Raw genomic sequence first — 23429 nt, 5'->3', positions numbered from 1 at the left:
TTTCCCAAATCTCTTGAAGTAACCACTTGATTGATGGGCGATAGACCAATCAACAGTTAGTGTCATTGTTCGATTAACGTAAGTCCATCGTGCCTCTGGGGTGTGGTACGACTTTCAAGTGTGACTTGGTAAGGCGATGTAGTTTGGATAATTCCCGCCTGAAATTTGTGCAGTTTCCTTCCTCACAAGTACGATTTGAAGTGGAAATTTCGACGCGGTAACAATCTTGGACTAATGGTGTTCTTTTTGTGTGATTTTCAGGATGAATTGAAGCCCATTTGCGGAGGAATCGATCAACAGACTGTTTGAAGTGGAGCGGCCATGTGAAATGGCCGCTCTTGTAGATTGTGTTTCGCGTCATATTAGTTCGCCCCAAACTCCTTTTTTAAAATTTATGTACACGCTTAAATCGTGTATATATTGACGAAAGAAAGTTCTTTGAGGAAAGGGTTAGCAAAGCGAGGCAGAACCCAAGAGTAAGTTGGTTGATATGGCCTTTCTCTTTCTCTTATCGCATAAAACCACCGTTCACGTTGAACTGCAAATAAAGCGGTCTTCGCGTGGTGGTTAAAATCACTTGCGTCCTTTGTCCTTCCTTTTTCACTTTATCAGAAAAGATCTCGATGGTCTCGAATAATAAGCAGTCTGAAATAAAGACTGTGTAGGAAAGGCAAATTCCAACAGTTCAAAAGACAACATCAAACCTTAGAATTTTGTACGAAGGGAGACAACTTGATACCAAGCAGGACCTGTGCCAATTGACCGACAGAATTGCAGCAGTATTCATAACAGTGTTCCTAAACCGAATGGATCGGAACTAAGTCTCTAACAGTTGAGGCAAATGTTTTACTAAAGACATGTGGTTGTACTTGTTTTCTTGTATATTGCTTTTGGAGTATTAGGAATTGAGTGAAACGGAGTTGTGTGAAGTCGCACGCGTTTCTAATGACTGATCGAGTTTGTGTAAATTCCGTTTGAGAAATGGATCTGTGTGCGCGTCAAGTTTTCAGTTTTTAATTGTAAAGGGAAATTTTCTTTTACCCTCATCCACGAAGATTGCCTGTAGAATAGTGAAGTTTTTCGACTATAAAGGTCGAACGAAGTCAAATATTGCTACGACGCAGAATTAGTGAAAGGAAAGGTTTATTAATATTCATGAATCCTAACAATGTGATAAACTCTGCTCAATTTTTTAAAGCAACTTACCCTCCTGTTTAAACCACATTCATGAATGTTCTACAGTATAATCTACAATCGTGTAAACATTTCCTTTATTATTTGGACTTATGCAAGGCTGACAACTTCTGTGCCATTTCTCCTCCTTTTCATTCACTCCAAAAAATGATGATTGGAAAGGAACAAGAGCTTCACCTTTATGCTTTACTTTTTACCTAAACTCTTTAAAGAATTGGTTTGTTCGTCAGAAATTGGGCGGTGATCACAGGGCTGTTAATGGAATGAGAAAAAAGAGGTCATTTATTCCTAAACTTGATTTGTTGAGTTAACCAGGCTATTTGACAGTCCTCAGGAAAAGAAGAATTTGATGATTAATGAAAGTAGTCTTTGAGAAAGGTTTTTTGGTCTGAAGTGCTCTCTCTTAGGACAAATGCAAATGTCTTGATTGTGCAGTATTTAGGGCCTCAGAAAATGTTCAGTTTTGCAGCAAGTTAATTTTATATAGTATATATTTTTGTAAGAATTGTAAAATAATCAATTCCTGTTGAAAAGAGAGATTGCTCCTCGACTGTTAGCTTAATGATAATGAATGAAAGAGTTAAAATGTAGGAGAACAATAATCATTATGGCACTTACTGACTTAATAATAACTACAAAATAATTCTCAAATCTGATTGGCTATTGACTGTCCTGATTTCAGCACTACTAGGACAGTTTAATAGGAGGGTAGACTTCATACCTATGTAACTGGAAAGTATGCGCCATTGCGCGTGCAGTTAAATGGCTTTTTTCCTTGCTAGCAAGAAAACTCTTGAAATTTCTTGTGTTGTTTAATATTTTCAAGAGGGTTAAAAGATCGCAAATTTTGTTATAGTTATGATTAAATGGTAATGGTCTGTAATCATACTTGTGATTTAACAAATCGGACTCCCACTACGCGGTCATCCCATTTTGTTAAGTACCTGTATGATTACAGACCGAATTGGACTCCACTCAGCCCTTTTACCATTATGTAAATCAGTGATTTATGTGGAAAGAACAAGCTGTAGAGAAAGCTAAAGGCTTCTTGTATGGGATTGAAAAAAAAGCATGTTGCATTATGTGTAGATTTATTGTCTTATCTAGAGAAGAAAAATAGTGTGGAACGTGTGTTACTGGCTATGTGTTACTGTATTTCTTCATTCCCTCATGAAGTTGTGACATATAAAAAAAGAAGGCAAAGTCAAGACTTATTGGAAGGTAGTTGTCAACGGGCAAATGCTCAAGGCTGACATAATTCTACCATTATTCTATTGCAAATCAACATAAAAAAAGCAGTTTCTGGTGATTTTAATAGGCATTTTTTGGTGAAATACAAATAATTTTTCTCTACTGTCCCCAGCTGATCAAGTATATGTCAGGCAACATGAATTGGTTTATGGGATGTGCATGCTGTAGAATGCTAGTAGAATTTTATTTCTGTTAATTACAGCCCTGGAGTTTTTGCACACCAGCATAGGTTCTGCCTAACGAGCACTTTCAATTTGCCCTCTGGGCACTAGGCTTTTTGCTAGTTGTTAGAGACATATTAATTTCATTTTTTTTAGTACCATGCAAATGCCATCAAATTAAAAAAGAAAACACTGATTATGGTCTCTGTCCATTATAGACATCCAAAGTTCTTAAAATACATATTCGTATTGTTGGAAAGAATGAAGACCCGTATATATTACACAGAGTTTGTTTATTGTGTGGTTATTCTTCCTATTACACTATTCCTTTCTTGCTTCACAACATGAATTGCAAAAAAGTCTTATAAATGTTTGCATTTTCTAATAATTTTTTTTGCTTTGATAGAGCTTATAATTTTTTTGAGTATGCCTAATTCGCATATCCTAGTTCCTTTGAAAGGGATAAAATTTGACCCCACAGATAGTTTTCGCTAATTTCTGAACATTGCTTAATATATTATAGACGTGTTAATGCATTCATGGACTTTGAAAGAGCATAATATACTTAAGGTTTACCTTGAGTGAGGTTCAAACAAAATGAAACCTTCAGTTCAGTTTTTTAGAGATTAAAATAATTGAGGTTTGGTTGAGAAAGTTTGCCCAACCCCTCTGGAGTATAACATAGACATTGTATATTCTGTTGTTTGCAATTTTTGTATCATAAGAAGAGAAGGGTTGCTATTTTCGTGTTTGTAACATGGTTGCCTTAACTTAAGGTAGAGGTCGCAATTCGACAAGCTATGCCTTAAACTTTTGCTTCTTTTTTCCACAAGGTTGAGAGCAGGCTTGTCTATATGCAATGCTTGATGCCTCTTTTTTTTTATTATTCTAGGAAAGTTCGTGACAGATTCCAAAAAGCAAAGGTTTTGCCTTTTGATATTAAATACTAATCTTCAAGAGAAAAACATGGTAAGCAGTGAACTCCATCTCTACCAAAACAGCTGACCTACAACCCTCAATGTTGTCCTCTGCGGAAGCATTTCAGTTTGCTGATGTCATTGGTAAAAATATCACACGTCTTTCAAATTGAGGTCGATGGTAGCTGGTTATTTCAGGCAATCAGAAAAGAGAGAAATATTTTGGGATGAATATTAAGGCTATTAGTCATAAATAAAGTAAGATTTCTCTTACTTGAAGAATTTCTTAGCTTGTTTCTTACGGACACCTTGTCAATACCTTGTTTATCATCTCCCCCAGTATTCCCTAAATGGGTTTTACAATATAGGTTAATGGATTTATTATTATTATTATTATTATTATTATTATTAAATTAATTGTTTTATTAAGTAGCAACTTACCAAATGCCCTTAAGCTACAGTACAAGAAAGCTTAATTTGTCATTCTATCTAGATCATTCCTTTTTGAAATTTTTTTTTTTTCTACTACAGGAAGTTAGGATATTGTGAGTTGTGCTGTCTGCACATTTTCTTCGGTGTGATTGTTAATTACTTTTACTTAACAGCAATTTAGGATAATTTTACACAACAAAATATATAAATTTTTCTTTTGATATGTTTTAGAGCACATCTGGTGGTGAACCTCGCACCCTTTTGAATGCACTTAGACCAATGCTGGGCTCTTTTGGAGACATCAAAACGCCACAAGAAGTTGTACGAGTAATTAGGTAATTATGTTCTGTAGGCACTTAACGTTTTGCCCATACAGTAAAAACCCGCGTATAAGAACCTAGGTTTTTCCAAGTTAGCCTAAACAGGTTCTTATATAGATGGTATTTAGTGTAAAATTAGGCTAACTAGGTTCTTAATTAGGTTCTTCACTTTTGTTCATGAAATAAAGCCGAATTTTTAAATGATCTGGTGTTTAATGTCCAAAAACAATTCTTGGAGGCTTTGTTAAGCAAAATACTATACTATTTTAATCTGATTCTGTTACAATCAAACCTATGGTAAAGTTTTATGTAACCATGCTATAGTGTTTAGAGTATTATTGCATACAGACTGTGTTATATATATATATATATTTTTTTTTTTTGAAAATAAGAACCTGTTTTAGGATTTTAGCCTAAAATGGTTCTTATGTGAAGGGTGCTTAAAAATGAAATTTTAGCCTAACAGGTTCTTAAATGTTAGGTTCTTATACGCTGGTTTTTACTGTAACACTTTTCATTCTTCCTTTAGAGATTTTAAATAAATTAAAGTAAATTAATTAAAGAAATGTCAATTCAAATCAATGCTTCATAGTCTTTTTGGCTTTGCTTTCTGTTAGACATTAATAATAATTATTACTTTCAAGTATTTTCTTGATTTAATGCTGGGGTGTCTCAAAAAAAGAAGTGTAAATCTAAAAGGTGGAATTTTAATATACCCCATATGCTTTTTTTTTTCAGTAAGCTCTAGGTACATTTAATGGAAAAGTATATGTCTGCCAAAGTTTTAGAACAATATGTTGAGGCCCTAGATAAGTAATATTATATTAAATAACACACAGTATATTTTCATTTGCAGTTTAATGCGAGATGCTGAGAAGCTGATGAGTCGGTGTATTTACTTGAATATTCTTAAAGCTACTATTTCAGTTGCCAAAGAAAATGAAACTTCAAGTGAAACACTAGAAAAGTAAGTGGGCCTGTACATGTCGTGGCATCTATGTGATTCATACCAGTGGGGCCTTAGAGATTTTAGTTAATATGTTTTGGAACTGGCACACCTTATTTTAATATAGACCATGATTATGTACATTTACATCTTAAATGGCTCTAATATGTGGGTAGATTTAGACAATTTCATGTTAAGCTTAAGCCAATCACAGGAATAAATAACAGATTCCCATTTTTGGATAGTTTAGGGTATTTAAAGAATACCCACAAAAATCCCAAATTTGGAAGAGTGAGACAAGTCCCAATTAGGGAACTTGGTTGGGAATTCCCTGGTTGGGACTTGTCTCACTTTGCCAAATTTGGGATTTTTATGGGTATTCTTTAAATACCCTAAAATATCCAAAAATGGGAATCCGTTATTTTTTCCTGTGAATGCTGTGAGCAGTTTTATCCATTTGAATAGCCTATGAGACACATTTTCTGTAGGTTGCGTTAAAAATTGCATCATTAGAGTAGAATCTTTGTTCAACCTCACTTACCATTTATAGCACACTGGTGTGAGTTTGAGCGAGCATGGAGGTTTGTGGTGTAGCTTTTCATTCTTGTGGATCAGCATATATATCTTCATCTAGACTGATCAGTCTGGTATGGTACTGAATTTTATGAAATAAGAAAGGAGATGAGTTTGGTATTTTTTCATTTAACAGGTTTATGACTATAGGTGGGTGGAGTATTTTGAACAAATGGCTCGTTGAGGCGAAGAAAAATGAAAATTTTCCTGTTTTGGTAGAGCTACTGGAGGTACAGTTGCAATACAGTGTTACATGTTGTCTTGCTATTTAAAAAAAAACTAGCGTACTTAGCTCTGACATAACTTGTGGTTTCTCTTTAACTTGATTCAGGTCCTGAGAGATCTACCTGTAAATATAGACACATTAAAACAAGTGAGTTCAAGTTTTCTCTAAATGTCTAATAATGGTTTATCATTATCATCACCAGTCGACTGAAGAGCAGTCGACTGAAAGTCTTCTCCAACTGGCTTGGTCTGGGCGGTACACATGATGTCATCAGGGCAAGGGTTTCAGTAGATTCCCTGCGGCAGGAAGTGTCCGTAGTAATGGGGTGTCCATATTAAGCGGGTTGAATTTAGATATTGTAGGGGCTTTCTTTTCCCAGAGACAAAGCAAACTGTCAGTAATAATGAGATGTCTATGAAGTGGGTGTCCATAAGGTGGGGAAAGACTGTAAATTATATTTATTTCTTTGGACATTTTATTCCCCTCATCTTCAGAGCCAAGTTTTAATTTTGATAATTCCAAAATGGCCTATATATTTAGTGTCCGAGGCTGTTTAGTTTTGATTACTTTGAATATTGTCTTAATTTAAAGTGCTTTATCTTTCGATAAACTTTGTAGGGAAATACTGGCAAAATCATAAAGCATCTCACAAAGTTGGAAAATCAAGGTAACATGTCTGTTGTCGTGAATTTCTTGATTATGACAATCTCAAGGGGATATGTCACACTCTCTGTAAGTGATTTCAGAACTCACCTAACGTTCACAGAATTGACTGAAAATTCACCGTAACTGCTTTAATAGTTATAAAAGAGCTCAAGCAGTGTTCTCCTTAGGATTTTGGGAAGGTCAGGGGGTATTCTGAAGGACCATGGATGAATAGAAATGAAGAAGATTAAAACTTATTACATCTGTAAAACAATGGCCTGTTTCTTTTTAAGGTTGTCTCTATTTCTATGATTATGTGACCTACATGTACAGTAGAGGGCTTGGGAATCATCTACATTTGTTTGTGTGATGGTGACTCTGTCAGCAAAACGTTTTTTTGAGCAATATACCCAATAATTAAAATTGCCCCAGACTGCCTAATTGTTGAAATAAAAATTGCCTACACTCTAGCCCCTGAAAATTTCCAGGATGCATATGCATTGACCACTGTATATTATTTTTAAAAGAGTAAATAACTTTTTTTCCAGATGTCAAAAAGCTAGCTTCAGTTATTGTCAAGCAGTGGATGAGTCTTGTAAGAAACCAATCAGGTAATGCAGGAAGAAGTATTTCAATCTTCCATAAAAAAAAACCACAGTACGGGTGTTCAATAGGGGGATTTAAAAATAGAGAGTATAAGGAAGATGTTGTGGTTTTATTTTATCCTTGTTTTGAATATTATTTTCCTTTGTTTTTGAGTATGGTAATGTATGATAGAGAGTTTTAAACAAAAGAAAATATAATTTAAACCAATTGGTTTAAATTTTATGAAATTGAACCACCACCATACCTGGGCTGCCTTACACTGAAACGAAACCCTAATTGCTAAAGTGCACCACGCATTTGATTTAATGTACTTCTTGTTCCTTGATCGCAGAAAAAGTGGAGAAACCAAAACAAAATGGCTCAACCGAAAGTGAAGATAGTTTGCAAGGAAATAGACAAGGTGAGACAAAACCGAGATGATCAAAATTATCATAAATTTATTAACTTATGTAAATACTAGGTGTGTGTTCTCTAGAAGGCGAAAAAATGAAATAGGCAGTAGATTACAAAAAGAGAAGCACCCTTCCCACTTGAGTAGTTAGGGAACAGATGTCACCCATTCCTTTGGGAAGTCCGGGGGCTTCTGTGGGGAATTAAAAATTTTTATTTTGATGGCCCTAAAATGTGCATTTCATTGCATCTTTGAAAGTGACCAGGAGACAAAATGATGATGTGGAAGGGTGTTGAGAAACAAATCAACCAAGAATTGTATTAAATTACCCTTGAAAAAATATTTTTTTATGAGTAACTGGCACTTCTGTGATGACTACACAGTCACTGCAGCTTCCCAAGAACCCTGCTCAAGGCTTTTGATCACCCCTGCATTTACATCAGTTCTTGCATTCTTTTGGCCTGAAGAATTCAAACCAGTTTGAAAAATTTCTACCGGTTTTTAAAAAATTCAAACCCAAGAAAAATTTGAACCACAACATAATTTATATTATATTTGTGTCAAGACATCTACTCTGCATTCATGTATTAAATAGTGTTAAAGAAGGATTCTTTTCCCCTTATGTCTACAAAGTTGAATTTTTTATTTATGCCTTCTTGTATTTTTCTCCTTTTATGAAGGTGAAGGAAAACCTGGTAAAAGAATAAGGTAACATTTGTAATACTTGATAGTGCCTTTTGGTAAAATATCTGTCAAAACATCCAAAATCTGCTTACTGTTTAAATTAGCCTTTGAGTGCAGCCGTCTCTCCTTGCTCTTTTCTGCTATGGATGTTTTGCCCTGTGCCAGAATGACAGAAATGCTAAAATGATGAAGTAAATCATTGTTTACATAATTATTCTGGGTTCCAAATGTGATAATAATTTGTTTGAGGTTATTCTTCTCGCCTTTTTTTTGTTCTTCTGCAAACAAATTGCAGCACATCCTTTTTCTAAAGAATATTATTTTATATTCCATCCCATGAATTATAACGACTGTTTTGTAGTAGATTCATCTAGTTACATTTAACCTTTGTGACCTTTTGTCTGTCATTTGTAAACAATGGTTTAAAAAATGTAATTACTAGGTTAACCATTCAGATCTCCTGACCAGATTCTGGACAGAGTTTACGTCATCAGTATGGAATTTCTGTCGTTGAGGTGCAGACATCTCTCCCGCAAAATATAGCTAGCTTAGTGGTGTATATTTTCTTGCCAATTTTTGGGTATACCTGTCAAACTAAGAAGCTACAGTAATATTGTAAACAGCTTCATTTGATTTATGATCTTTTCTTTAACCACAGGGATAACAGTTCCTCGGATTCTAACCGGTCACCTCAGCCTGAGAAGAAATTAAAAACATTAAGTGAGGTTAAAAGTGATGTCAAACAAAGCTTGGCACAGAGAAATATTTCCAAGACAAAAGTCATCCCACCTCAGCCTAAACGTAAGTGGCTATAAACAATTAACAATTTAGTATAAACAACAACAACATACAACAGCTATTACTAATGTCTTGTTGACCAATGGCAGGTATAACAACTCTGTCATTGAGATTCAAGGGTAGTATCATATCTGATTATTTAGGACTGTCTGTAAATCCAACAAATTATTTATTGTGATACTATTACTTCTTGATAATTTATGGAGAAGACTTTGACTTTATCTATGGCAACTGGCTGTTGGTAATACGTGATTGAGAAATTCAGTTCCAGCTCTTTGCTGGCATTACATACTGTGTTTAATAACAGGTAGCCATTGCACTGTACTACACCTGAAGGCGGAGCATGAGGCTATCCCGTCCTCACCCAGCCCAAGAAAGGTTGGCCACACCACCCGGGTCTATGCCCCCTACTCTTTTCAAATAGTGGTGTGGGCTCTTTGACATCCACAAAAACTATTATAATTATTTTAAAGTGTTATGGTGATTGGATTGTGATTGATGGGTCATTTCAACTGAAGATCATAGTTGAACAATCAAAACATGACTAATTGCATAAGATTTTTTTCTAGTTAGAGGAGCACCTTCCAATCAAAATTGCTTATTTACTTTTCCTGATCAATTCCATTCTGTTGAGGTTCCCTCATTTTCAATAATGCTAATTAAAAGTTTTATGATTACTTTTCTTCTTTCACAAGCGGTTGCAATGGAAAGTGCAGGGTTTATGAATGCACTGACATCTGCAGCTTCTGCTGCTCCAGTGGTCAGGAAAAGGAAGCGCGTTACTGCTGCAAAGGTATTTGTCTACGTTGTTGGGGTTACTTTTACTTTGTGATGAAGTATTACAAAAAAACATTTTGTTTATTTATTTATTTATTTATTTATTTATTTTATTATTATGATTATTATTTGCAGACTGGAACAACTACAACTACAACAGCAACATCTTCAGTGTCAAATACCAAGGTTGGTGGAAGATCTTATGTTACTGCATAATTATGCTTACTTTTCAGTGGTGTTGCTATTGCATTCACTCATGGCAAATGTGTTGCTTCAGAAATTATCCCCATTGCCTCCACAAAGTGTTTTTGGTTTGAACCTTTCAATCCTCCAAAAAATTCTTGGTTGGCTTCATACTTAAAAATATTATTTGTACCTCCTCTTTGCTCAATCCTACATCATTTTTAAGATGTAAATAATTATGTTTTTATTAGATAAAGCTGCCTATAGCCATGTCAGGTGCAAGCTTTTTCTGTTAACCTCGCAAAATCATGTTAAGACAGTATTTAGCTTTAATTTTTAAATGAACTTTTGAAGGAGTTATTGACCCATTGAAAGCAGCCTGCCAAAAGATTCTGTCATAAAAGTTGATTTTACTAGTTCTCACTGTTCAAAGGAGCATTTAAGTAATGGATTTTTCACATATGCTTTATGTTGTAGCCAACATACACAGGTATTCTAGATGCAATACTGGACAGTCAGTCACAGACACATGGCCAAGAGGATGGACGAGATAAGGAAAGCAAAGACAAAGATACTGACAACTCAAATACAAGGTAAACCAGCCTTGACTCTCAGAACAGTAATTGGGTAGACAGCTGCTATAATCTGTTGAATCACACGGCATTGCTGCCTTAAGGGCAGTGGTATCTGTTGTGTCAGACACAGGTACAAGCTTGTTTGTTCATTTTCACTGGAGGTGATTACAAATGTCGGTCTAGAAATGTTATTGTTAAGTACCTATGGATTTTGTTTTTCTTTCAAATAATGACAGTCCGGGAAAATCCATGCAATTTGACCTCTGCCATTAACATATTATAAATTTAGTGAATATTGAAGGAATCTCGTCCCAGTTGTTCTCTAGAAATTTTCACTGATAATTATGGTAGTGGGACACTACCTAATGTTTTTACTTTGTTGCAACATGAGCAAACATTTGTCCATATTTACATACACACTTTATATTAAGAAGGATAATGTTAACTTATAAATGCTCTTTATTCCGATTCTGTGGTTCAAATTTGTCCCATCTGTTTTTTCCTTTGCTTTTGATTCATTTTATTTCCATGCAGAAAATAAGGGAAATAAAAAAAAATTGGAGTAAGGATAAATTTCAAGTAAAACCTAGACCCTTAAGTTAATAAGTTAATTGCTTCCCTTTTTTACAGCAACAACAAATCAGGTTCAACTCCAAATGGATCACCAGAAAACACACCGTCAGTTCCAAGTAAGTCTGCAATATAATACCGTAAACTGCCACTTACATGCTCTCCCACTTGTAAGCACCCCCCCTCCCAGGTATAGGTTAATCTACCAGTTAACATAATAATGCATCTGATTATAACCCCATCCGCTCCTCCCCCAGATATAATCCCCTCTCCAAATATATTGGAGTGAATTCAATAATTATTGTGAGGTTTTGAAGCTTAATTAAAAACCAATAAATGTGAAACATATTTTGGTCATCACTGATATGGCTTGTTTATTGAAGCCTCTTCATTTATCAGCCTTCTTAGCTAAAACCATTTACAAAGATTAATAAGCCCAGGTCTTATAAGAGACAGTTTACGATATTAAGTTAAATTAATTAACTGCCTGCTAGAAAAGTTTTTATCCAAGTCAATCATTTGAAAGTTTTTTTTGGTATTATGTTTACTTGTACTTGATTTGGAGGTCCAGAATAAGGATTTGTGGTCTACTTTTGCAGAAGTCATAAACCAGCATTAAATGATGTCTGTAGTGCAGGCTAGAGATTAGATGAGAAGAAAGAAAATTATTGATTGACTGAAATTGGAAACGATTTATTCATATATATGCGCAATAAACAATCTATGATCACATTTCATCTTATTATTAAGTAAAACCTACATATAGTGTTACGGGAAACTTGTTATAGGTCACGTGGTCTGCTCAAGAAATTTCATAAAGATTAGTGCTTATCAAAGAGTATGCGTTGGCTCTTCATTAATTTTTTTGAACAAGTTCATGTGTGTTCATTTTTACATTTTCTTGCATAAATTTCTTGTCTAGGTGGGGATATTGGAGACTTTAGCAAAGGATCTGAGGTATGAAAGCGGCTAAAATGGCCATGCAACTTCTATTACAAAGTCAATCATCTTGCAAATATGTTTCAGGAAAAAAAGGCCAGTGACGCCATCAGAATTATATTTAATAATAAAAGGATAAAGGAGATACTAACACAAAGACACCAAAATGTAACAGTCATCCTGATTTAATGACAAAAAATGCTTTTTCAGAAAATGAGAAAAAATTCCATATTTCAGCTGCATGTGCTTTGGTATAGGGGTTTTGATCTATTGTTCTTGAAGCTTTTTTTGTCCTTTTTTGTTCTCTGCAGTCATCTGAGAAAGACAATTCTCCTAACTCAGGTATGTTCATAAGTCTAGCCACTAGAGAGTTTTTTTTAATTTGCCTCTTTATTATAGAGTTAAATCATGATTGTTTAGAGACACTTAAGTTTTTTGGCCTATAAATTCTCTTGCTTCCAGAAAAGTTTGTTCAGTTTTAGTCTTTAAGTTACCACCATTTTGGTTACTTGTAAGCTGCTTCTTAAATGAGTTGTAAACTCTCTGTAAAAAGGGAAAAACAAAAGGCTGTTATGATGTTTACATCCCTCCATAAACTACGGTAGTCCTAGTGTACTAATGCAGGACTTATTCAATGAACAAAGTTTATATTGTGAGCTACAAAACTTGAGCGGTAAGCTAACACTGCCCAAGCCACGTACCAATATTATCTAAAGGGTAGCTAATTTTAGCTATAGTGGGGCTCAATCATCAAATTTCCTACCTCAATATGTTAGAAACAGAAAGACAGTACCAGGGCAATTCAAAAGGGAATTTAATCAAGTGTTTCAATCATCAGTTTCTCACTCAGCAATCTTGTAAAACGGTAAATTAAGTGTAAACAGTAATTCTTTTTATTAAAATATTTTTTCTAACGTTACCCTGTTTAAATTGAGTTGTATGTATGTATATGTATGTATATACATGTATATATGACTGTGTGAGTATTGGTGTGTGGAGAGGAAGGCCATGAGTTTGAATCCTGTCCATATTGAGAACCAGTTGTAGGGAAACTGGATGTTTAAAAAGCTCAATTTTTTAGAGTAGCATGCGGTTAGTTTCCCTTTTGTGTTCAGCCATTTTCTCTGCTCAAATGCACTGTGAGAGTTGTCTTAACTTCACTCAGGACTCTTGTCTTGCCGGCACAGCCTTCAGCTAGCCCATATTTGATTTAAAAAATAAAACAACGTCAATAAAATAAGGTGTGAATTTCATCAAAAATTGAGGGTAAGCCTTACAACCATGATAGCAAAATTTAAATTCTCATTTGTTGTCACTAAAATTTCCTTTTGAAGTTCAGTAGTGAGAAGTTGTTAAAGTTTGTCAATTAAATCCCTAAATTCTTGTGACAACTCTGTTTTATGATGATAAATATTACCAGGAAAAAATTGATGCTGATCACTCTTAAGGCTTAAAGTCTTGACACAATACTAATATCTTCCCCCCCCCCCCCCAAAAAAAAGGCATCATTGTGATTGTGATTGACACATTTGCAGCATCACAGACCTCATCAGACACAACAGCCTCAGCAGTTGATGAAGCAGCAGCTGAAGAGAAACCAGCTAAGAAGTCAAAGAAGGGCAAAAGAGTTCAATGGCCTACTGATGATGCAAACCTGGCTATATTCCACTTCTTTGAGATGGATGAAGATGAAAGAGGTCAGTTTGCCATGCCTTCCCTAAATTTATTTTGATTCTGAAAAAACATATGTTTTTTGTTATGAACAGCTTATTCCTTTCCTGCGGTGTCCAGTTGTTTTACTACCAATTTGTTTAGCTGGAAGTCATGATCGTTAAACTGAAAGAAACAATGTTAACCATAAAATTGTAATAATTTCTTAATATACTGAAAAAGTAGGACTATGCCAATATCTAGCCTTATAACTATGTGTATCTCATTTATGTGTGGAGTACCTTGAACGTCTGAACATCTTGTAAATCAAATAAGAAAAATGTCTAGTGTAGTAAAATAATCAGTAGCCTTACTAGGAAACTACCAAGAGAAGCAAAATCCTAAAGTATTGCTTATCAAACTTGCATTTCCCATGGGGAACAGTTTAAAACCACCTGTGTATATATCTAGGAGAGAAAAACTCATAACCTGCCTCCAAGTTTCAGATTCTACAACTACTACACTACAACTTGAATTAATTAGTTGACTTTCTTTGCCCCAGATCTTTGGAGATCTGTTTACTGCATGTAGTATCATTAATATTATTAAGGTGTTTATTTTTTTAGCTCTGGTGAGACACCCTGTTAATTTTCTCGATGCCGCCCATAATGAGATGGTTAGGGAAAGGCAGGTATGTACCTTAAACAAGGATTTCTGTCACCCTTTGAAGACAACAACTGACAGAAAATCCCTCCTACTTATCAGTCAGAGTACACACAATTGTATGTTTGGATTTTACCAGAGAAACCTTTTTGAGACTTCTTTATAACATTCATCCTGTTTGCACCAGTAATTTTCTCTAATTTCCTGGGGCATAAATTCAATGATTACTTACTTAAGTTATGGATAGTTTTCAGTTTCTTAATCTTTGATGTTTGACTAACCAGGTCTTATCTTGCCCTTTTTCAGCTTGTGGAGCAAGCTAAACGGTTAAGTGAAGATATAATGGCAGAGAGAATAAAGGTAAATAGCATACTATGGAAATGTTATGGCGGGCGGTAGGATTTTGCTGAGGCCTTGCACCCATTTTTAGCCTGCTAGCAAGTTCTCCTATTTGGGCAAGGGAAGCAAGCTGCTTGAGAACCCACCAGCGAGTAGGGCCGTTTTTGCGTCTCCTCTTGTGTGCCTCTCGCGCGTCCACTTTTCACAATATCCCTCAAATGGAGAGCTTGCTTGCAGGCTAGCCCATTTTAGGAGTAATGGGCACTGCACTGTTATGCGAGACAAGTGATCAGATTGCAAGAAGATGTCAGTCAACACACGGCCAGCAAAAGAGCATGGGGGTCCTGGGGCTAATATTATTAAGTTATACCTTAGGAATATTGACAATAATTGCCCACACACATACACACACGCGCACACGCCTCAGTAAACAACAAGCCAATCAATCCGTCTGGGCATCTTTAATGAAGAAACCAAGGCCCTGAGGACTCGAGAGAAGCCTTCAAGCACGAAAAGAGGCCCAAACAGAATTCACAGGAAAGCAGGAAGAGGTGCGAGGGAAGGACAGGGGGTGTGGGAAGAAAAGGAGGGCCATATTACTTGTGCCACTCAGGGTTGTCACTAAGATTTCAAGTTGCCGGTTAAATACAACAAGTGGGCGGGGAATCAAACAGCTAGGAATTTCTTTCGGTTCTATTTTTCTTTTATTTTCCTTTGAAAGTAGCCTGGGAAGACGTTCATAGTAGCCGGGGGAAATCCCCAGCCCCCGCCTCTTAATGACAGCCCTGGCCACTGCCTTTCATTAGGTGCACTTTCTATTCTTTAACAATGGCTATTTAAGTGCTGTCTCATAAGATAAGATAAGATAATTTATTTAATGTCAGATACACAGGGGGTGGTCTCCCAATCCCCCGAGCCAGGGGCTCATGATAAAAGTGTTTGACAATATAAGAGAAAAATTAAGTAATTAATATCTCAATAGCAACTAATTAAATTTTTAAAAAAAATAACATCTATCTATAAAAATAAATCGGGTCCCAATCGGATCCCAAGGATCATGTTCTAACAAGGGGTTTTGTAATGGTCTTACTTCAGTGGTACAGACCTGCGCCCTTAACAGTTGATCATCAGACAGAACGAGGAACCAAAAGTGAACAAAAACACATACAGGTTAGTCATACATTTTATGTTGAACCCTGCACTAACAGCCATCACCCTGTAAATGATAACAGCTGGAATTTTTGTCCAAACAAACATTCCATACAATCACTCTTCCATTAACCTCTTTAAATGGCCACCCACAGAAAAGCATTAAATAATCTCTCCAGAATGGCCATTTAAAAGTGAATTATGTTGACTGATGTCGTCACATAACTCGATTTGTTTATTAAGATTTCTGTTCTGATCATTTTACAGTATTTTTTGGATTTTACTGTTTCATTTTGTTATTTGAAATTGTAATACAGTACACTATTGAGAACATTTTCTACATCCCCTCTCCAAAAGAGGTTTTACATTACACTCCCTCCCCCCAATAGGCACCTATCTACAACAGCTCTTTACTTCCGTCCCCAAGGTTGCCAAAAATGTAGAGAGGTTTGACTGTATTCCCTTAAGCCTGTGTGTAATGTAAATTGTACAAGCCCCACTTGTTTTATAACGGAGCTTTATTTTGTAGAAAATTACGAATTAGGACCCCCCGCCCCCTTCCTCCACCATCACCACCCCCCTCTTAAAAAAACTGAAGATCCGGACTTGCTTTCAATGCTGGTTTTCACTAGCGACGGAGTCGTTGTCGTAATCAGAAGCGTAGGACTTAACAATCTAGTGAAAACAGCGTTCTGACTCCGCTTACGATCAAATGAAACCAGGTTGTAAGTAGAAGCAGAAGAACTAAACCAATCATAAAGCGTGGGAACTTGCATTGCACAATGATTGTTTTCTCCTTCCGCTTATGCCTCCGACTCCAACAATCTGGTTTTCACTAGATCGTAAGCGACGGAGTCGGAAGCGGAGTCGGAGGAAAATTGAAACGTTCTGATTCTTCTGACCCCGATTCCGTCGCGTTTATGACTCCGCTTACGACTCCGATGTTCTATTTTCACAACGTCATAAGCGCTCTAACGATTCTGACTCCGACTCCATCACTAGTGAAAAACAGCCTTTATGTGTTTAGAAACTCTAGTGGGTTGTTAAAATTTTGTTTCTTGACTAGACAGAACCTCGTTCTTGTAACAATTTTACACTACAAATAACTAGTGGTATTTATCGTTAAAAAGGTAACACCTGCCTTGATTATTTGCTGGTGTAATACTATCTGTTTGTAATTTTCTGCCGACAGAAAACTCGAGAAGCAAGTATCCTTGCTGATATATTTTTAACCAAGTCAAGGTATGCTCAAGTTTGTGAACTCCTATTTTTGATATTGAATCTTTTTTTAGAAAAATTGTTTTACAAATTTTCTTTGTTATTTATGTGCTTTATAATTTAGGGTGTTTATGTAATGCCATCTTGCAAATCACATGTGACAAAACACAAGTCGAACGACCTGAACCTTAAAGCAGTTACTTTGTTTCTTTTCCACGTACAAAAAAAACTGCATGAGTAATTTGTTACTTGTTTGTTTGGAGTTTAGTACCTATCAACGCTAGATGTAAAACTAAATCTTTACAAAGCTGACAGATTCTCTAATATGCTGAACATGAGCTCTTTTTCGCTTGTTTGTTTCTTTGTTTTTTGTAGTCTTCCAGACAGTCCTGCAGAACCTGATCCAGAAAACCAGCAAGGAAGTTCTGAAGAACCTAAAGTCATCCCTCATGATGAGGTATGTCCAGATTGTAAACTCCTTTCAGTTTTTGCTAAATCATATCTATTACATTAATCCTTTTGTTTTGGAGCACTGATTATTTTTAGTTCGTGGAGTTTAGCGTTCTTGGATGCTTATAGCCTTCGAGCAAGCTCTCCTTTTGGGGGAGTCGCGAGAAGTCACGCGATAGCCGCACGCGAAAGGAGACTCTCACGCCTTCGCCACTCGATCGCAAGATAGGATACTTGCTCACGTTCCAGCGCGGTAACTGGTCGTTTCGCCTGAAAGTCGATTCACCCGACGGCAGTTCGTGCGTACTTAGTTCGTTTCGCTGGATGTTTATTTGTCGTTCTTTAAGCCGTTCGATTCGCCCGACGGCAGTTCGCCCGGACTTAGTTCGATTCGCCCGATGGGCGAAACGACCACAATTCGTTTAAGCCATAGTCCAATCACCCCCTTATTATTATTATTTTTTTGGCAGTAATTGCTCGTACACCCTACGGGCTAGTTACACAAATCTGAAGTTCAGCCCAGTCAAACTCTTTTAATATAAACGCCAGACATCAGTAGTTTCACAGGGCGCAGAGGAGCAATTTGTGACCTTGATTGCAGTTAAATTTTATAATTGAGAGCGCCAATCGCCTTTGTTTACTGTAGAATCCAATATGAACTTGACCAATCAAACCGTCATGCGATCGTTTTGCAAACCTGGTGAAATATTATCCAATGCTCTGGAAAACCGCGAACGGTAATAAATGTGGACGAACAACAGCGACTATAATTTTCTTCTCGGCACTTCGTGTCTCGCTCGGAAAGCTTCGCCTTCCAGATGCGTTCGGGCGACGTTCGTTTCCTCCAATCAAAGTCACAATTAACTCCCTTGCTCCCTGTGGCAGTTCCGTTTGGAATTGACTGAGCTGATTTCTTTTGGCAGAAGGGGACCACTCATGTACCTGCAAAGACTCCAGCTGTGTCAACTAATAGCGGCGGCGGCGTTCAGCTACCTGCGGCTTTGATGTCACTTCTGTCATCAGCTTCCTCATCAAATACAGGTTTGTTGCTGTTGTAGCTCATTCTCACTTTTCAGTGGTGCCACGTTTTCTCCCCAACAGTTAAAGACATCAATATAATTCAAATTATGAGACTGTGAAGGAAGTCTAATTGTTCCAGTGAAAACTCCTCAGCAGTTCTTTTCTTTCTCTCCCTCTTGTCTCGTCACTCAACTCTCCTCCCAAGCGTTGCGTGACGAGACAAAAACGGCTGCGAGGGAGACTATCCTTTCTTGTGCTGCTGTCTATAATGCTATATAAAGTGGTTCTGGCGTCAAAGAACTCCGACGGTATGACCGCTCAATGCAAGGGTATTACAGGCGAAACTCTAGTAATCCTAGAAATTTAGTTTAGTTTTAACCGCGTTCAATTCATTTACCTTATCTAACACAAACTTGAGTTTTCTTCCACAAGTTATACAGTGAAGCCCGGGTATAACCAACCTTTATATGACGCCCCCGATAGTTGAACCCAAGCGTAAAGAATAATATTTTTTGTCCCAGTTGCAGTAAAATGCGTGGAACTGGAGCCCGATAATTTTTCCAGTACCTCGTTATATCGGGTGCACTGTCAGGACTCGAAACAAGTCCCAACTAGTGGTCTAGGACAAGTAGATTTTCTTGCTGGGCAAGTAACTTTTAAAGCTTGCTTGTCCAATGGGTGAGGGTCCAGGCAAGTCATCCTCTGACAAAATCATTAACTAAGACGAGCAAGAACTGGCCCCAGACAAGACAAATTGGAATTCAATTTTTTCAAGCCCTGACTGTATAATGAAATCACGCCTCTTGTGGCCTCCTGAGGAGAACACATTTGGTAGAAAAATCGTGGGCAAGATTGCAGCTAGCCTGCAGATAAATCCGCCTTTCATCGCCCTTCTTCGCTGGGGACGTTTTTTACTTTTTTAGGTGGGGAAGAAAAATTGATAATAATAGTAATAATTAATCAGTTAACAATAGTGATGATAGTAATTTATAATAATGATGAACTGACTATGCGTTCTGGTTTGAATAACCGGGAGGTTTAAAAAAAAACAGTATTCTGCGTTGTGCAAATCTTATGGTCAGCCTAATCAGCGTTATCTCTTGTTTTGTCATTTGAAGGTGCGGCAGTCAGCCAGAGCAACTCAGCTCCAGTTACTGTGCAGACTCTGTTAGATAAACTAATGGTAAGCGTCATGTCACGTGTCGGTAATAAATTTTAAGACGAAGTACAGTAGAACTGCTATGTGCGACCACCTATCCAAAATAATAGGTTTTACCAGTCAATGCACTAATACGCACTTCTCCACAATTTCCAGTTTACTACCACTTTACAACAAAAACGCGTCTTCTATAAGCGGCCCCCATGATGTAGCATTTTGTGTGATAGAAATCAACTGTAAATGGTTTTGAGTTAGTGTAGAGAATCCGTCACTGTAAGCTGGTACGTCTTCAAAGATAGTCCACCTTAGAGGGGTACCTACAAATGATGGATTCAGCATTGGCCATACCTTAACTTTTTTGCTTCGTTTATCCTACATGGTGAATACTAACCTGAAGGGAAGTGGAAACGAGAGGAATCACCCTTCTCCTCCTTGGCTTGCCCTTTGCGTTCTCGCACGCCCAGTGATTTTTCGCTTCCCCACCTTTGCAAGTTCCCACCGTGTAGATCATTTTTCATTCAATTAAGTATTTCAGTCTAAACGGTCCACACAGTCATGTGTGCCGTGTCTAACAGCTATGTCATAAAGCTCGTTTAACGTATTTGCAATGTTAAATGGCTTGCATTTTAATAAATCGCTGCATCTTACATCAAAACAGGGGAAACTCGAAGTGGTTTAGCCTGCGCCACAGACGGAACTAAACTCCGGGTCTGGGTTGTTCATACGTTGGATAGCGCTATCCACCGGATAAATCACTATCCACTGGATAAACATTAGGGAAACTACTTGTGCTATCTATGTTAAGTTAAATATTTATCCAGTTGAGAGCGTTATCCACCTTTTGAACAACTTGGCCCTGGTTAAGTCTGTCTGTCTTGTTCTGGGCCCTCCATTTGTGCTCCAGGATTTGAGTACGCACCATGATTGGCCTGTTAAAAATGTCATGACTTATTTGCCAGTCAAGTTAAAGGGAAATTCGAACGCATTTCCGGTGATTGGTTGAGTCTTTTGGGGGCCCAGTAGTGGCCCAGAACAAGGATATCGGCTCTGCTTCGCAGACGTTACCAACCGGGGTTAGAGTACGTCTTCGACGCAGGCTAGAAGTGCTTTCACCTGCGATTAGCCGATCCTTCTTCCTTTTTTCCCTGATTGCTGATTAGATGTGGCTCAAAGTATTGTTACGCTTGTTTGTTTTTTCCACTGTGTTATCTTAACACACTGATCGTATTCTGTGATTTCAGAAACCCTCTCAACCGGGTAGTATGTCTTCTGCGCCATCCAATTCTCAGCCTCAGCTTCACAATGAGGCAGGAGGTGCAGCCCTACCCAATGCCCTTAAACAGATCCTGGAACCTCTGCAGCAGAATAAAATGGGCCCTCCAAGGATGCAGGGTCCTGCCATGGGTCCTGGCATGGGGGCAGGATTGCTTGGGGCTGGTAAGTCATCAACCGTTCTCTTTGAATTTCACTTAAACTAGACTAAACTACTCACAACAGGTAAAGGACTAGAAACTGGACTGTTGAGTATATCAGTGATATAAGTGGCACTCCTCCCTCATCATATAGCGTAAAACGAGGTTCGTGAACCCAAATGTTGATAGATACACCATGGTGTAAGTCAAAGTTAGCCCTGTTTATAAGAAGAGAGGTAGATTTTCCCTGGATCAAAAGTGGTAAACGAAAACTATTTTGTGTAAAAACAAGGGTTTAAAATGGTGGAAAGTATCTTTCGCCAGATAGTGCACATAAAGGCGTTAAACAATTCTCATGATAAAAGCGAGATGTCCGCCTAGTACGCGAGAAATGCACGCCATCTTGGAGATTTCCCACTCAGGGCTCGAAAAAAAATCCCGTCCGGTAGTCCGGGATTAGTAGATTTTCTTGCTGGGCAAGCAACTGGCTCACAATGGGCAAGGGCAAGCCATCTTCTTACTAAATCTTTAACTTAGACGACCAAGAAGTGGCCCCGGGTAAGCAGAATGTTAGAGCTGCTTGCCCAAAGTTCAAGCTGGAATTCAAGTGTTTATCGAGCCCTGTTAAACCTCACTTCACTGTTAGATCGTGACGTCTTGCGATGAATGCGAGAAGGTTTACTTGTATGTGAACCCTATCAGTACGTATTATAATTGCGATCATGTTGCACAGTTTTTTATAGGCTGAATGTTAACTGTGTATTTGTTTGTTTATTTTAGCGCCTGGCGACCCAAGCGGAATGCTGAATACCTTTAGACCGCCTGGTCCAATGGGCCCCAGAGGTGTGCAAGGCCCGCATCTAAGACCCGATATGGCTCCTCATTTTCAGGGTCCTGGAGGTCCCAGACAAGGACCCCCTATTGGGCCTCTTTTCCCTGGTCCTGAAGGGCCAATGATGGGAGTACGAATGAGGGGCCTTATGCCGCCTCGAATGCAAGGTGGACCCGGTGTTGGAAGAGGACCGAGGCCACTTCTGCCAGAAATGGTACGTTGTGACTCGGACAGACGTACAACACCAATAACAAATAAGATTACTTTGTACAATGAAAGAAAAACAACAACAACTGACTTCATCATAGGCGTCTGCTCAAATGACCCTAACATAGCTTCGTAAACCCCGCCCGATAAAACGTTCTTGCATCAAGCCCTTTCCTTTGCCGTTACATCAGGTAACTATCCCGTGTTTATCAACAATGAGTGGTCACAAGAGAGATTAAACGGATCAGGGAGGGAGTCTTAGGGCGTTGGCAAGGCCTTCTTGGTGGCTAATATCCCCTCTTCGTTCAAAAAGGAAGAAATAGATTTGTAATAGCAAGGTTACTTTATTCATTCCCAGGCCAACCGTGACGAATTTCCCCCAGATCAATTTGATGATGGAGGAGAGTATGGAGACGAAGATGAAGAAGGCGAGCTCGGAGACATGAGCATGCGCGGTAGAGGACGAGGAATGCTGCGTGGCCGAGGGCGTGGAAGAGCCCGTGGTCGAGGAACACCTCCCCTTTGTCGACACTTTATTTCAAAGCGAGGCTGCCTCAGAGGAGCCACGTGTCACTTTTTACATCCTGGAATTAATGGGCCGCCAGTCTAACAATAATAAACTATGTGCGATTGTAAGAGGGCAGGCACTGAATTCCACGTTGTTTATTAAATCGCATTCATCATTCTCTTGTACTGTGCGTGCGACTTTAAATAAATATTGTATCAATTTTACTGGAATTCAGTGCCAGCTCTTTATAGCGACCATAAATTTGAATCAAAATGTTACAAGAAAGTGATAAATCAAGGAGCCTGGTGGTATATGTAGAGAAAGAAATGTTAGGTTCTGTTATTAATAATAGAAGCCTCCAATCGTTACTTTTGAGAAAACTGTAATCCTATACGTAAAGTAATCGTACGTGAGGCATCAAGTAAAGTTCACTCTGCTCCTTCTGCCATAGGGAAAGCGTAACTGTTGGAACTAGATTGTAACTTTACTACAAGCCAAGACATGGTATCAAGACATAGAGGCCATCAGTGTGTTACAATAACTTATCCTTGCTGTACAGACATTCTACGGTACCACTTACCCGTAATAGATCCCTGCGTCCCAGGATCAAATTGTTATGCCCCTGGTCACTTGT

General features: G+C 37.8%; 1 protein-coding gene across 4 annotated transcripts in view; it reads left to right on the top strand.

Moving 5' to 3' along the window:
* The first annotated feature begins 105 nt into the window (after positions 1 to 105).
* Positions 106 to 23429, top strand: part of LOC140936235 (serine/threonine-protein phosphatase 1 regulatory subunit 10-like) — a 23773-nt gene continuing 449 nt past the window's right edge. Inside the window, exons 1-29 of one of the 4 annotated variants that reach the window (XM_073385669.1) lie at positions 106 to 128; positions 262 to 476; positions 3499 to 3575; positions 4187 to 4290; positions 5132 to 5242; positions 5931 to 6024; positions 6126 to 6167; positions 6639 to 6687; positions 7214 to 7276; positions 7603 to 7671; positions 8343 to 8370; positions 9005 to 9147; positions 9840 to 9937; positions 10057 to 10107; positions 10582 to 10697; positions 11310 to 11368; positions 12172 to 12206; positions 12500 to 12530; positions 13724 to 13885; positions 14465 to 14529; positions 14808 to 14861; positions 15936 to 16010; positions 17182 to 17231; positions 17583 to 17664; positions 18581 to 18698; positions 19796 to 19860; positions 21078 to 21273; positions 22029 to 22294; positions 22646 to 23429. The exon at positions 22646 to 23429 is cut by the window's right edge and continues 449 nt beyond it. In XM_073385669.1, coding sequence (XP_073241770.1) covers positions 3573 to 3575; positions 4187 to 4290; positions 5132 to 5242; positions 5931 to 6024; positions 6126 to 6167; positions 6639 to 6687; positions 7214 to 7276; positions 7603 to 7671; positions 8343 to 8370; positions 9005 to 9147; positions 9840 to 9937; positions 10057 to 10107; positions 10582 to 10697; positions 11310 to 11368; positions 12172 to 12206; positions 12500 to 12530; positions 13724 to 13885; positions 14465 to 14529; positions 14808 to 14861; positions 15936 to 16010; positions 17182 to 17231; positions 17583 to 17664; positions 18581 to 18698; positions 19796 to 19860; positions 21078 to 21273; positions 22029 to 22294; positions 22646 to 22897 — 2481 coding nt within the window. In that variant the 5' untranslated portion in view covers positions 106 to 128; positions 262 to 476; positions 3499 to 3572 and the 3' untranslated portion in view covers positions 22898 to 23429. Of the gene's footprint in view, positions 189 to 211; positions 477 to 3498; positions 3576 to 4186; positions 4291 to 5131; positions 5243 to 5930; positions 6025 to 6125; positions 6168 to 6638; positions 6688 to 7213; positions 7277 to 7602; positions 7672 to 8342; positions 8371 to 9004; positions 9148 to 9839; positions 9938 to 10056; positions 10108 to 10581; positions 10698 to 11309; positions 11369 to 12171; positions 12207 to 12499; positions 12531 to 13723; positions 13886 to 14464; positions 14530 to 14807; positions 14862 to 15935; positions 16011 to 17181; positions 17232 to 17582; positions 17665 to 18580; positions 18699 to 19795; positions 19861 to 21077; positions 21274 to 22028; positions 22295 to 22645 lie in introns of those variants that run through there. The other 3 variants (XM_073385668.1, XM_073385667.1, XM_073385670.1) reach the window with 3 other exon arrangements.

Source organism: Porites lutea, chromosome 5, assembly GCF_958299795.1.
Source record: "Porites lutea chromosome 5, jaPorLute2.1, whole genome shotgun sequence".
In the NCBI taxonomy this organism is placed as follows: domain Eukaryota; kingdom Metazoa; phylum Cnidaria; class Anthozoa; order Scleractinia; family Poritidae; genus Porites; species Porites lutea.
The sequence above is the reverse complement of the archived record's forward strand: the minus strand, read 5'-3'. Positions and strand labels throughout refer to the sequence as shown.